We start from the raw sequence: 15,653 nt of genomic DNA on the forward strand, positions 1-15,653 counted from the left end.
GAAGCTAGCAGATAGTGTGAGAAAATCACACAGTGAGTTTTAGTGTTTTCTCCGCCTTAGTGCAAGCAGAGAAGCCAAACTGCCCAACAGGCCCCCATCCTTTTGGGCAAAGCATGCCTGCTTTTTCTCTGAGTTTGAATCACTCCCTTCACTGTTTAACACCTCATTGCAGCTGACACAGTCTTGCAGTTGGAGTCGGGTAGAAACTCTGCTGTGTAATTAATGCATAATTGAAACCTCCTCCACACAATTACAGTCCTGGCTGCAACCCATAGCTCATGTTGGCATAGAGTCTGTTTGGTTTCCTGTAAAACTGAGGATTCTTCAATTTTCTAGCCCCACAGTAAGTAAGAGAAACAAAACAAAAGAAAACCCACCTTAATCTTTAATATCCCAAAAAGCGGAATTAAGGTTACATGATGGAAGTATTGAAAAGCACATTTCACATGTATAAGTGTGACCTTGAGGCAGGCATTTTAGTGAGATTATAAGTTTATTCAAAACAAATTATTGGATGGCACTCCTGGTTCTGGTAGTGTTGATGACCTCACAGGGCAGAGTTCCGGAGGAGAAACACATATGGGCAGGTGCCCCAGCTGGAGAGAGGCAGGGGCACAAGGTGGAGTTCCCAACGCAGTGCAGAATAACTCAGTGCTGGGAAACAGCACGGGGTGTCTGGTGGTTTTATTATTCATTACATTGAAGACTATCCGCTATGTCCTCGCTTCCTCTGTTGTGACAGCGGGTCAGCCGGTGGAGAGAGTCCCAGGGAGGACCCGGCTTTCTCTGCTCTCTACCTGGAGGTCAATACCTTCTATTATATATCCCACTTGGGGGTTTGTTAGAATTAAATCAGTGGATTCATGTTTCTCATCAGTTCTCTCTGGTTCTTTCTCTTCAGGTATTAGTCTTTCCCCCTTTTTCTTTCTTCTTTCTGGGACTTAAATGAGATATACTGGAGACCTCTCATATCATTTTCATGTCTCTTAAATGATTCTATTCTCCATCTGTTTCTGTCATCTGCATTCTTGATAATTTCTTTAGATTTAACAACTAGAAAGTTGTTTATTTCTTTGGCCATGCCCTAATCTGACGTTCAGTCTAACTATTGCATTTTTAAATTAAGATATCTCATGTTTCAATTGTAGTGGTTCTGTTTAGTTCATTTTCAAACCTTTGGTCTTTTCTTTTTTTAAATGTTTTTATTTTATTGATTTTAGAAGAAGGGGGAGAGAGGGAGAGACAGGGACCTCAGTCTGTTCCTGTGTGTGCCCTGGCCAGGGATCTAATCCACAACCTCTGCTTTTCGGGATGAGGTTCTAACCAACTAGATATCCGGCAGGGCTCCACCCAACCTTTAGTTTTTAATTATTTTTTCCCTTTACATATTTGCAAGCTTTTTATAACTTTGGTCTTAGATAATTGCATCAGCGGGGTCCTCAGTTTCTTTTTCTTTGACCGTTTTTTCATTCATAACACCTTACTTCCTTCTGTGTTTTTTTTACAGTTCATTTAATGTTTTTTATTGTTTTCATTAACTTATTTCTTTGGAATTGTTTTTTTCTGGGGATTTTTGATGTATAGAGTGTAGGTGGGGGTGCTCCGGAGGTCTGCGTCCATCTGCTCGGCGCCTGGGTGTTTTCAGTTTACACCACTTTCCGTTTTCAGTGTGAGGTTGTTTAATGTCCAGATATTAGTTTATTTACTTTGTTTTATTTTTTATATTTCTATTTTTTTTTTATTTAGGAAAAAGGAAAACTAATCTGGTAAATATCCATAAATTTGTTCTGTATTTAAAATAACAAAGTCTGGAACATAATCAGCTTTATCTCATTTGCACTTTATTCTTTGACAGTATTAACTGTCAAGGCTTGGCAACACTAAATGGATCAATCAATGGGGTCAAAATTATTTCTCCAAATCAGATATATCCATGTAGCATCTCAGTGGTGCTGTTCTGGTCAGATTCATTAGAATGCTTAGCTGTAAGTGATAAAAACCAACTCAGAGTAGCTTTATCAAAAATTAATTTATTGGCTCAGCATAACTGAAACGTTGTGGCTTTGGGCTCAGCGCTGAAACGGTGTAGTCAGGAGTTGGTCCCTCCATCCCTCAGGCAGGTCCTCGCCCTGCAGGGACAGGATGTCTATCTGAAACTTGAGGTTAGCAATCATAGTACAAAGACAGTGCCTGTTTCTTGGAAATCTTAAACTGAGGGAAAGAAGTCAGGCACCAAAGAATATGCCTGTAAACTTTTACCTGTATGAGTTTCCAGAACAGGCAAAGCTCATCCCGGGTGACGGAAGGCATTGGATCACGATGCCTGTTTGGGGACGGGGGACTTTCTGAATGGTGTGCGAGGAAGTGCTGCCTACATGCAGATGGTTTGTCTTGACTGGAGTGTGCTCACGCCGAGTGCACATCTCTGACGACTCATCTGTTTGTGCATTGTGTACCCATAGCGTGTTACAGTGTCTACAGAAATGCAGGGAGAGGGGATGTAAATGTGCTATTGGGGAAACATTTATTTTCTGTTGGAAGAGTGATCACGCCCATATTTTCTTGTAGATGACTTTTTATAAATGAGTCCATAGGCAGTGAACTGATTATGTATGTGAAATTTTTCAATGACAAGGCAGTTTTAACTTTCCCATCAGATGTGACCCCATTGGGCGTGAAAACAGTCACTCAGAAGTGAAGGTCAGGCCTGACCAGGCGGTGGCGCAATGGTTAGAGCGTTGGACTGAGATGTGGAGGACCCAGGCTCAAGACCCCGAGGTTGCCAGCTTGAGCGCAGGCTCATCTGGTTTGAGCAAAGCTCACCAGCTTGAGCCCAAGGTTGCTGGCTCAAGCAATGGGTCACTTGGTCTGCTGTAGACCCCTGGTCAAGGCACATATGAGGAAGCAATCAATGAACAACTAAGGAGCCGCAACGAAGAATTGATGTTTCTCATCTCTCTCCCTTCCCGTTTGTCTATCCCTGTCTGTCCCTCTCTCTGACTCTCTGTCTCTACCACAAGGAAAAAAAAAGTGAAGTTCAGTGTGTCATAATTGCCATGCACTAACAGCTTTCCTGATGACAGAATTAGGATCACTTTGTAATGACTTCAGGATGTGGTGTTGAAACTTTTCAAAAGATTCCAAGTGCAGAGCTCTCTGGCATCCCCTGTCTCCCTTCCTTGCAGGAGCAGAGTGGCACTAGGGGTCTGGACTGCATGGCCCTGTTCAGTTGGGCTGGCAGACCACAGTGGATAAAACATGCCAAAGACAGTGTTAGGAGAACACGTTAAAAAAGTTTAAAATGCTTTGTGAACACTAACAAACCGAGAGCTGGAAACAGCTCTGCAGATTGCAGAATTATTTCTGAGAATAAGGTTGATGGCACAGTGGAGAATTGAACTGCCTAGATGTGCTAATTTACTAAATTACTAGCAGTATTTACTAAAACAGGCAATTGGCATACACCGATTTAATTTCCTTACTTTAAAACTTTGCAAAGCAACCCCGAAATTTGATGGCATTTTCATGATTTTGCTGAGGCATAAACCGTGAAAAGGGGGTGTTTTGTGAAGTTCTTGGATTGGCCGTGTCACCTGTCCAGTGAGAGGCTTTGCTGGGCACAGTGTCTCCATTGCCAGCCACCTTCCATGTCGGAGTCAATTTTTCCTACAGTAGCACTTGGACAGTCGGATCAGTGTGGTGTTTGTGTAGCCGTGGAGAATGCTTGTGCTAGATGAGTGTGAACCGGATGTCTGAGAGACACAGGGCTGGCCGGTGGCTGCATGAGCCTGCGCTTTGTTCCTCGTGTATGGGAGGGACCTGTCCTCAGGCATCGTGGTCTCTATGTGCAGAACAGGTTTATTTTAAAAAACAAATGTTTTGGGGTTAAAACTCAATATTAAAAAAAATAGTTTCAAAATATTTATTTTCCCATTTTTATCATCTTGAATCATTTGACCTTTTTTCTCTCTCTCTTTTTTTTTCTCAAAGATTTGTCCCATCAGATGAGAAGAAGAAGCAAGGCTGTCAGCGAGAAAACGAGACTCTGATCCAGAGGAGGAAAGACCAGGTGCAGCCGGGCGGCACAGCCATCAGCGTCACGGTCCCCTACCGTGTGGTGGACCAGCCCCTGAAGCTCATGCCCCAGGACTGGTGAGCCTGTCGGTCTTCTCCACAGTCGCTGGGACAAGTCTCAGACCCTGTTTTTGAAACCAGTGTGAATGCTTGATTTGGTCATCAATAGTACAGTCCAGTAGTCCTGAGTTAATCTATATGCTGGATCACTAAACTTTATTGTACTTATAAGGAGAAATGCTGGGGTTAAGTTCAGTTACTATTCTGTAAGCTTAGTAGAAATTTTTTATTATTATTTTTTTTGTATTTTTCTGAAGCTGGAAATGGGGAGAGACAGTCAGACTCCCACATGCGCCTGGCCGGGATCCACCTGGCACGCCCACCAGGGGGCAACACTCTGCCCACCAGGGGGCGATGCTCTGGCCCTCCAGGGCGTCGCTCTGTTGCAACCAGAGCCACTCTAGCGCCTGGGGCAGAGGCCAAGGAGCCATCCCCAGCGCCCGGGCCATCTTTGCTCCAATGAAGCCTTGCTGCGGGAGGGGAAGAGAGAGACAGAGAGGAAGGAGAGGGGGAGGGGTGGAGAAGCAGATGGGCGCTTCTCCTGTGTGTCCTGGCTGGGAATCTAACCCAGGACTTCTGCGCGCCAGGCCGACGCTCTACCACTGAGCCAACCAGCCAGGGCCTTAGTAGAAATTTTTTATGCTTGTCCATTTGCTCTAGTTTTTTAGCGCACAACTTTCAAGCAGACTACTCTTTTGAGTACCTCTATTTTACTTATTTATTTACTTACAGTTTTACTTATTTATTTACTTTTTACTCCATTCATTCATTCATTCATTCATTCATTTGGGGGTGGATCAGCTCATTGTCTCACTTAGTTGTGCACCCATTGAGTGCTTCCCATATGTGCCCTGACCAGGGTTCAAACTGGCACCTTTAGGATCGAGCCAGCAACCTCTGTGCTCTGGAGTGTTCTCTGTTCACCATACCTCCAGGCAGGGCGCGGATCTGTAGTTTAGATTTTAGATTTGGAAAATTCATATTTTCTGGAAAAAAATGATAAGTGAAGGCGTTGTTACTTGTATTACAAGGGAATAATTTAATAGAAATAATGTGATCACCCTGGTTTAGCTCTTTCATTTTAGTAAAATATCGAGCTGTGTATGATAGGAAGAGGCTGTAATGTGTTAACTTCACTAACCTAAGCTGGAGGAGAAGTCCGGTGGTGCGCTAGCTGACGTGGCCCTGGCAGGGCCTGCTGGTCTCCCACACTAGGGGGGTCGGCAGTGTTGGTGTGTTAGACATTTGCTACAGACTAACAAGTTCCTGTGTTGTAATTTTCCCTTCATGCCTAACCAAGATACATTGAGTAATAGATGAAGTAAGATGAGAATTTCAGGTATCAAGTTTAAAACTTGAGAGAAGTAGGAATGTTGTATATTTGTGTCATATGTTTGTACTTATTTGTAGAAAACTAGTACATCACGGTGTACACGTGTGTGGATATTCTCTCGGTTTCTAGCCATTGGTGTCCTAATCTAGGAATGATACTTTTTTTCTTGGCTAATTGTTCTTTTAGGAATTCAGTGGGTGGAATGTTTATGTCACCCGTCTGCCCTGTTCGCCTAGCGAGACCTGGGGGGCTGGTCGGGGACGTCTGGTCAGCACATTCCCTCCAGCTGGCAGGCACCCTGAGCTTCCAGCTGCTGTAGGGTACAAGTTACATCATAAAATTAAGAGGCCATTTCATAGTATGCTTTCTCCATTATTAAAGGTGGTGTTGGCCATACTGGGCATATACTCCTTGAAAGGTGTAATTTTAGTCTGAGAGATTTTGAGCAGGATAAGAATTTTAAGCTGTAATTTTTCACAGTGACTGGTTTTTGTTGTAGTTTATTCAGTTGACTAGAAGATAACCCCAGTTTAAAGACTGATTGGATGTGTAGAGTCTTCATTTAAGGTAGTGGTTATCTGTGGACCTCTGGGCACTCCCAGGACCCTTTTGAGGGGTTGTGAGGTCAGAACTATTTTCATAGTAACAGTGATGGCTGTGCTCATGGTTTGTCAGTCCCTGCCCAGGGACAGCAGCGTGGCCAGTGCACAGTATCAGTCACGTTCATCTCTCATGTCTCCTCTCCCTTTCCCTCTCCCTGGCTCCCCTCTCTCCTTTTTCAGGTATGCCCCTGCTCTTCAGGCTCCTCACGAGAGTGCTCATGTTGGGCTTGCGTGGGGGAGTGGCGGTGGTACCTGGTGCTGTGTGAGCGACTCCGGCCAGCACTGCGCACAGGGACTCGTGCCCTATCGGCCACAGCTCTGCTCCCCACTGTGGTCGTAGACGACACTGTTCGAGGCTGTTTCAGTTTCTGAGTTCTGTTAGATATTTTGTAAACTAATGGAAGAGGAGGGCCTAAAAAGACCTTTTATTCTTTTTAGGAAAACAAAGTTAAATGGTTGGAAAAACAGGTTGCTTTAAGAAAAACTTACAGAGTGTATGGTGCGGGAAACATCTGTAAAACAAGTGAAAACTTAGAGAAGTCTCAATGGTTTCTGTGCTGAGGTCACTTTCCTAAGTAACCAGAAGTCAGAAATAAGGCCTCAGTGCCTCGGAAACTTGTTCGTGGATTACTATAACTTATAGCATTATAATGAGAGTAAAATACCTCAGGCTTGTTTGAATTCTAAGTGATTTCGTTTTAAAGCCTACTATTTCGGTGAATAGAAAGCTGCTCTTCCCTCTTGCATTGGAAAAGTGAGCCCTCATTGTGGTTACTAGCAGGGCAGTGATAAAAGGCTAAAAAGATCACATAAGATTGTGTGTATAATGAATCACATGTAAAAGACTTGGGTGCAGGAGCAGCTGTTCATTCCTGTCGTGGTGCATTCCAGTGAGGACCTGGCTCACGCGTGTGCCTCAGAGCAGGGTGGCAGGGACTGTCACCAGGGTGATGGACAACTAGGAGACGTCTTCCTGATTGGGTGTACAGTCACCCAGGCTCACATCTGCCCATGGTCTCACTCTTCCCGCCCATTTTCTGCTCACAGGGACCGGGTCGTGGCCGTGTTCGTGCAGGGTCCTGCGTGGCAGTTCAAGGGTTGGCCGTGGCTTTTGCCTGATGGATCACCAGTTGACATATTTGCTAAAAGTAAGATTCTGTTTTTTTACTGCTAATCCAATACAGGAGTGCTCTTGGCTTTAGTAAGAGAAAAAGCCATCTGTACCTCTGCATATGAGATGTGTACCGTATATAAATGATTCTTACCCAGTACCATATATACTGTTACTTTTTGAGCACCAGTGAAATATTTTTAAAGCCTTTTTTTAAAAATTTGAACATTAATAGTTTCTGTGTACTGTGAATTGTCATGTGTTCCCCGACACTAATAATTACTTTTTAGGTCACTTTAAAATCATTAATATTGTTGCTTGCCCATACATTTTAATTAAAATTGGTGGCCACTCTGTACCTTTGTTGTAAGTCCCTGTCTAGAGTGTTAGTCCCCTGGCTGAGGAGCCTCACCTCTCTGGTTCGCCCCCTGTATTTTCACATGGAGTGTGGCAGAGGGGCACAGTCAACAACAGTGGAATTCCCTTGGCTTATACCCTTTAATGGCCATAGCCATGCACTGGGCAGTAAAAAGTGGGTGAAGTTAGCCTTTTTTTTTCTTTGCTGGTTGGGATTTTTTAGTTATAAATTCCAATAACCAGTTATAATCAAAGTATAAGAGAACTACTTTATAAAAAAATTCTCATTTTAACAAATGTTTATTAAAAATGACAACTTTATTAAGAGTATAGATTGTGCTATTGTGAAAGCCAGCCAGTTTTAAGCAACCTCTGTTTTCATTAGTGATTCAGTGGACTGTATGCATTTTATCTTACTCCTTAGTTCGGTTCTCAATGGGACCAAACCCTAAGTAAATACTTATTAATTTGAACGTTTTGACGACGCCACAGTTCCTGACATCTGTTTCAGAGACCACTTTGGTTATAGTAATAGCTTCAGTTGGTGGAACAAAAATTGTATTACTTTTTTTTTTGCACATGCCTATTTTGGGTATTTTAATTTTTTAAATAAAATACTTTAATAATTCTGATTGCATTTTGAGCAAAAATATTATTTCTCCCCATATAGTTAAAGCCTTTCATCTCAAATACGATGAAGTTCGTCTAGACCCAAACGTTCAGAAGTGGGACGTAACCGTGTTAGAACTCAGCTATCACAAACGTCATTTGGACAGACCGGTTTTCTTACGGTTCTGGGAAACATTAGATAGGTAATTCTGGTTCTAAAATGCATTTTCTTCTGCTTTATTGTAGTAATTTTCCTGTCTCTTCAGTTAGATTTTAACATTGTGAATAGTATCTTCCAATTCTGTTTTTTTAATGTTGCCCAATTTGATGCTTCTAACATTGTCTAACTTGATGCTCATCTCCAGTCGATAATAAATATCTGTTACATTGATTGTAGAAACAGGAGAGAGGGCTTCTCATTGGTAGAGAGCACACTGAACTCTGAGCAGGCCGGGGTTTTAGTCTTGATTCTCTGGTCTGGCTGTGGTGGGCTGGGTGACCGAATTTTTGGACTGTGCATTCTGTCCCTCCAAGGAGCTTGCATTAAGTGAGCCCTGGGTTTTTTGCTGGCAGAAAAGGTCTCTAACTCTGGATTTGAGTTGTGGTAGCTCTTGAAAGGAATTTATATTTTTAATTTATTTTAATTGGCAGCATAGAGTTATCAAGGGCCTTTACAACAATGTCAGTTTTATGATTATATAACTGAAAAGCGGCATATAATCACAGTTACTGCCACTGAGTTTGTTATTCTTTCTGAGGCGCCCTTTAAGATCTGCCCTTCTGGGTCTAAATCCCCCACTGAGTATTCTGGGTTTCCTCAGGAGAGGTAACTGAGGTAACCTGATGGTTAGAACCAGTAATACATTAAAGAGAAGCATAACCCTACCTTACTCAGAGTCTTTATTATTCGCAAAGGTTACAGAAGCAAGTTTCAGGTGGTTTATAGAAAATATCCTGTTTCACTGTTGATTTTAAGTTAAAAAAAAGTTTTACATGTAATGTTTCAAAAATCCTAAGATTCTTATTATAAGTCACTGTAATACTATTTTTCAGGTACATGGTAAAGCATAAGTCGCACCTGAGATTCTGAATTATGTGGTTTCCTCCTGGAAGTCTGGGTTAAGAAGTGTGGATGTACTTTGATCTCAAGACTGAGAGTCGAGCTTTATGAATTTATCAAAGAACTTACAAATGAAGAAGGTCCCAGATCGATCAAAAGACCTCATTTGATGCGTTATGCTTCAAAGAGATGATGCCTGTCATTCATATAAGCAAACTTTTTGGCTTACAATTATTTTTTTAATATTAGCCTTCTAGTCTGTAATGGAAATTGTATATTTTGATAGAAGTTTTTTCTCTATTGGTTAAACTAGCATTACTTAAAATGTGTTTCTTTAGGAAATAAATGCAGGTTATGAATGTGTGTATATTAGAGGTTATTGGGCTCTCTAAGCCATCTTCTGATTTTTTATTGCTCTATAATTCCTTTTATTGAAAAGACTATGTTAAGAATGATTGTTAAATTTAAGTTTCTGGAACTTGCAAAACCAAGCAAAGGGATGTGACTATTTTGGATGAATCAAAATGTCAACCTGTACACTATATGCTTACTTTTTATTTATAAAGGAATAATGAAAAATCAAGAACAGTTCTTCAGCTTTGGTTGAACTGTTGTTCAGCCTTTTCAAGATTTCTTTACTTACATGGAATACATTTAATGAATGTACATTCTTCTCACTGACTCTGGTGATTTTAAAACTTAGAATGCTATATTTCTATCTGTGATACCTTTTTTCCACTTGAAAAATCTCCAAACACAGATTGAAAACCTAATAGGCTATATAGTACTTTCTATTTTGGGAGCCAGAGTATGTATGATTTGGAGGAAGGAAATGTTATTAGTCCTAGTGCAGTGTAATTTCAACTTCCTTATCTTTTCTCGTAAGTCCAGCTTTGATTCTTAACTTAAAGGGTATGGGAATTTGAGTCTTCTGTTTCTAGGCATGTGTTGACCTTGGAGTTCTTATCTTCCATTATCCTTAACTGTTGATTGATAAACTCTCCCAGGCACCAAAGAACACATTTGGTTAAGTGTCTGAACAGAAACAAGATAAAAACACTGGTATTTTTATGTGTGTATTCAATATCGTATGAAATATAAAACCTATATTTTAACTTAGTAAAATATTTTACTACTTCTCTACTTTAGATAGAGTGTTGCATCCACGGACAATGAATGAGCATTTTCCTTGAGTTATAATTTCGCCTTTTATTACTTAAAAGCAACTTCAAACCTTGATTCCCCTAGAGTTTTACTGTTAGAATCGTTGCTAATAATGTATGTCATCTCCCCCTTTTTTCCCCAGTGATCTCTCTTAGGTTAACATTGTTTTCTGTAAACATTGAATTCCTTCTTATGTTCACCTGGCATTACCTAGCCTCATTTTGAAATGTAATGCTGTCGTAAAAATGAGAAGCACTTATTTATTCTTTAAGTAACCATGAAAGTCCCTACCAAGAGGGAATAGAGAAAGTACATATTCATATGGAATTTAGTAGGTTTTTCAGAAGAAAAGCAGTCAGCCCTTGAAATGATTAGTTTTTAGGTTTATTTAATAAGGTTTGAACAGATTCTGACCCCTTCTTCTCTGCATCTTTCCTTCTTGAAAATTAAAGAAAACTTAAATTTGTTCACATTAGAATATCTCAGCATATAAATGTTTTCAAAATAAATTATGTATTGTATACTTTCTCCATGATAAAATAGTCAAAATCTAGAATCTGTTAATATTTTAATGTAAGATTACTTAAGACTACTACAAGTGGACATGAACTACCTTTCTATAAAGATTTTTAGTATTTATACTTATGTCATGTATAAAATTTACTTGATACAGAGTGTAGTCAGAATTGGGAACATCTGCTTTAAACAGGATTTATTTTTCTATTTTGAATTTGCCTTATATGCATTCAGAGGCTTCGGGAATACTGTAAGGAACATCAGGAAAAGTACAGATATGCTATGCCATGTATTTTAAAACCAGACCCTTAGTATGTACTTATTCTCTTTGTCTTTTTCTTTTCTTTTTTTTGCAGTTCAATTCCTTATTTAGGTCCATTAATTTATAGCCGTTCTAAAAAAAAACACCCAACTCACAGCCAGTCACTGTTAATTTTCTCATGACTCGAAGTCCTACAGCAGCCACTTATCAGTGCCTTGCACATAGTAGGCATTCAGTAAATATTTATGTATGTGAATCAGCGGTGTATTTTCAATGTAACTGATTTATCCAGAAAAAGAACTTGGTACTTGGTCTTAGAGTTTGAAAATACAGAATTACAAGGAAAGAAGAGGCGTTTGAAGATATTTTAATAGAAATGAAGTACTCATTTAATAAAGTCGACTTACTCCTAAGTTACTGTTAACAGGAGACGACCATGTCTCGTCCCATTAAAAGCAAGCTCCATTTCATGATGCAGTGGACACTACTGAGTCAGGCAGCCCTGAGAGGCGTGTAGGTTTCCATCCGTGGCTCTCAACCCCCGACTACGGGCGGCAGTCATTCGGGGGCCTTTAAAAAATACTGTTGCCTGAATGCCAATTCTGATTTAATTTGGGATGAGAACTGGTCATCAGTATTTTTAAAAAGCTCTTTTAGGTCCAGAAAAGATTGAGAATCACTGGTTTAATTTGTTACTGAAAACAATACCAGTATTAATTGTCGTGTTTCTTTTCTTCTTCTTTTTTCTTTTTTTTTGTGACCACCCTTTGCACTAGACCATCCCCCGTTATTGGTGGTATTGGCCTATGGTTCCACATGACAAATTCAAGTTTTATTTATTTAACATAGGAGTATTTTGCTGTTTAATATTTAAACAATGTTTAATATATTTCATTATAAACTAGTATTATAGTTTATGATTTGTTTTCCATGTGTCTGTGCCCTTTACTGATTTTTTTTATTTTAAACAGCATGACAACAATCCATACAGAAATAACCAATTGACAATGAGGAAAACTTCATAGTTGTAAAGGTAGAAGTAAAGTATTAATTTCTTGTCTGCCATGCAGAATTAAGAGCTTGCTTATGAAAGGAAAGAGGCATACTTTTTCATTGGTCAGCACAGAAAAGTAAAAAATAAATTATTCATTTAAATAAAATTCATTATCTAATCAACATTGAAGGAAATATTTTTTTCCTAAATAAAAGTTTTTGTGACTCCTAAAAAAATTGAAGGAATGACATTGTCCTTTTTTGAAGGGTGGGGTGGGATGGAGTCTTTAGTTGCTATATTTCTTATATAATTCCATTTTATTGGTGTCGTCAATAGAGACGGTGATGGTACAGTATACATATGACGTGGCCGGTAATAAAGCGCCAGGCCCTCAGACACCTATTATGAGTCTTGTTAATAATAAGGTAGTTAAGTTTATAAAATTCTTTGTGGCCAATGGAATATTTTATATTATGGTATAATAATTACAAAAGCTGGTAAAAATGAAAGAACATGAAAAATAAATTTAATTACATTAGCCTTAATGTTATTTGAATTTTTATTATTCACTGGTTATGCTTAATGATAGTATATTCACTTTAAAGAAAAAATTGGGGGGGGGAATGACCTAATTTAACTGCAGATTTGGATTAGACGTTTTGAAATGCCATGCCTGATAAGTCCTGGGCTCGTCACTGCCACATTAGCATATACCTTGACCCCCACATGGTGTTTACATTGTTACATTGGGATAATAAATAAGGAAAAGTTGAAAGTGTACTGTAATAATGTATAAATGCATAATAGTTAATCATACTTTCAGGTGATCTGTTTGGGTTTATGTGTATTATTTTAGGTAGTGCTTTTTAACAGGATCTTGGGAGTTATAAACCTGTTGCCATTTAACTGAGTAAGGCTAACAATATAAACTGATTTTATTACCAAAATTTAAAAAGTGGGATGATTGTCAAATTTAAGTAAATGATCTGAGAATTTTTTTTGCCACTGAATTCCATTTTAAATCCACTTTCAGTAGACTAACAGCTGCTGGGCCTCCAAGTTGGATTGCAATGCCAGCATGCACGTGGTGTGCGCGCACTCCATGATGTACAGCCACGAAGTCGTGCTCGTTGTGAGGAAAAGCAGTTCTTGCATGGAGGTCAAGCTTGGGCTGTGTGACCTGTTGAAATGTTCCTTTCATTCGGGGACACCCACACTTCAGGTGTCACTACAAAGAAAACACGTTGCAGTTCCTTTTGTTAAGAGCCCCCAGGTGATGTCCACCCACCCCAGTTGCGCAGTGGAGAAAGAAGAGGAAAGGCGAACTGTGTTCACGTGTGGGGCTGCTGCCGTCGGAAACCCACCAGCCCCTTGATTGAGGCGCGGGTACAGGACACGGGGGGGGGGGGGGGGGCAGGCGCGCCCCGCGCCCGCACACCTGCGCCGGCCTCTGCATGTGCAGGCGCGGCTGCCCAGGTGCGAGCGCGTGCCCAGTGGCTGGGAGTCGGCGGTTAAGAACTTGCGGCTGCGTTTCGGTTTCCTCCGTTTCCGTGGGAGACCAGGGGTCTGCGCATGTGGAACCCACGGGGCCCAGCGGGTGGACCTGCACGGGTGAGGGTCACCTGCCGGGATTGTGGGATCGTTGGCTCTGAAAAAGAGCGAGTTGGGTGCCGGTGCCGTTAGTCCCCTTCTGTCTTCGCGAGTTAAGTCCCTGGAGACTCAGCTCTTCGTCAAGGGGATAGGCCGCACCCCGGTGGGTTACCTGGTCCTTACAGGTGAGCATCCTGAGTTTAACCTTTGCAGTTTAAACTTTTATTTGTCTATCACAGTTGACATTCAGTGGTATTCTGTATCGGTTGCCGGTGTCCAGCAGAGCGGTTAGACCAGGGGTCTCAAACTCGCGGGCCGCATGTGGCCCGCGGAACAATTTTGTGCGGCCTGCAGACTAATCCACGAAGTTCAAAATATTTTGGATAAAATTAAGTAAGCCTAGGGGCCTACTTGTATTTTTCATTTCTCTAGCATCCTAGCTAGATATTAGCTTAGTTAACAGCAGTTGTGATGCGAACTACAGTTTCTGGTCGTTTTGTGACACTGAGTAAACTGCATGTACGATTGTGCTTGTTGTACTGATTTTTTTTTGTTTTCAACTGCAGTGAGAAAAGTGTTGCATAACAGTTGCCTTTTGTAGACCTAGTGCGGCCCGCCGAACGGCTGTGATCTTGCTCTGCGGTCCACATGCTGAGTTGAGTTTGAGACCCCTGGGTTAGACAATTCATTTCCTTCACGAAGTGTCCCCCCCATATTTCTAGTACGCACCTGCCCCCACACAGTTATTGCAATATTAACTATATTCCCTGTGTTGTACTTTACACCCTCATGACTGTAAGTTCCAATCTACTTCTCAGTCCCCTCACCTTTTACACCCAGCCCCCAATGCCATCCCCTCAGGCACCTGTTCGCTTGTTCTCTGAGTCTGTTTCTGTTTTGTTCGTGTACTATTCTTTAGAGCCCTCATGTAAGTAAGATCATGGTGCTCCTATCTGTTATTTCAGTGAGCCTAAAACCCTGTACGTCCCTCCATGTTGTCATAAAAGGTAAGGTTACGTTCTTTTTTATGGCGGAGTAATATTCCATTATACCTATGTACAACTCTTGTAGCCACTCGTCTCTTGATTGGCACTTGGGTTGTTGCCTGATTTTCACATTTTACGATATGAGAACACACCGGAGTACTCCTATGTAAGCAAATCGGTCACGGCGTGACCATCCAAGTGGCGCCAGGGTTGCATGAGACTGTCTTGCGGTCTTGTGGATGAAGGGCCACACGGGCCACGCTGGACCCTGACTCCCACTGCACTCATGAGTATCAACAAGATGTGTTCTGCTCCAGGAACAGAATGCTTCAAGGCTCAAAGTTGATAGAATGTACATAAATAACAGCGCATAGCCAACAGATCCCTTTTCCTCTCACATTCTAAAACACTTGGCCTCTATAGTGAACTGTGTAAGAATCAACATTTACAGTGGGTGGGAAGACTTCCTCTCAATTTTCACAAGTCACAGACACAAAAGATAAAAAGTAGCCCAGGAGAAGGCTGTGTTGTGACGTGCGTCTCATAATTCCTTGTAGAGCCCTTGGCACAGGAGTGTTTATAGAGAACAATTCGCCATCACCCAGATAATGGGGATTTATAGTACATGAGGAATGAGGACACCCACCACTCTGCCAATCACGTTTGGGCCCCCTCCTGGGCTGTGCTTCATTTGCCCAAAAGTCCCAAGTGGAAAAACGTGGGGTCAGACAACATTGGCTGCGATGGAGTGTGTCCTCATAGAGACACTGTCCTGGAGTGTACAGTGTTAAAAAAGGAAATAGGGCAGTGGCGTCTGTTTCTCTTTAAAATGGTTAGATAATGTGGTTTTATTTAACAGTGGAATAGTTTGAAAAGTTGATCAAGTCGTGTGTGTAACGGTTAAGGGAGAGTGGCTGAGCTTGTTCGTGGCTCAA

At 41.2% G+C, this 15,653-nt stretch overlaps 1 protein-coding gene across 1 annotated transcript in view; it reads left to right on the top strand.

Moving 5' to 3' along the window:
• CDC73 (cell division cycle 73) overlaps positions 1-11,760 on the top strand; it is an 80,212-nt gene extending 68,452 nt beyond the window's left edge. The window contains exons 14-17 of the mRNA XM_066238337.1: positions 3,991-4,152; positions 7,117-7,217; positions 8,208-8,349; positions 9,200-11,760. Of these exons, the coding sequence (XP_066094434.1) occupies positions 3,991-4,152; positions 7,117-7,217; positions 8,208-8,349; positions 9,200-9,236 (442 nt within the window). The 3' untranslated portion in view covers positions 9,237-11,760. The remainder of the gene's footprint in view (positions 1-3,990; positions 4,153-7,116; positions 7,218-8,207; positions 8,350-9,199) is intronic.
• Positions 11,761-15,653: the final 3,893 nt, after the last annotated feature.

The sequence above is a fragment of the Saccopteryx bilineata genome, chromosome 1 (genome assembly GCF_036850765.1).
Source record: "Saccopteryx bilineata isolate mSacBil1 chromosome 1, mSacBil1_pri_phased_curated, whole genome shotgun sequence".
Taxonomy (NCBI): domain Eukaryota; kingdom Metazoa; phylum Chordata; class Mammalia; order Chiroptera; family Emballonuridae; genus Saccopteryx; species Saccopteryx bilineata.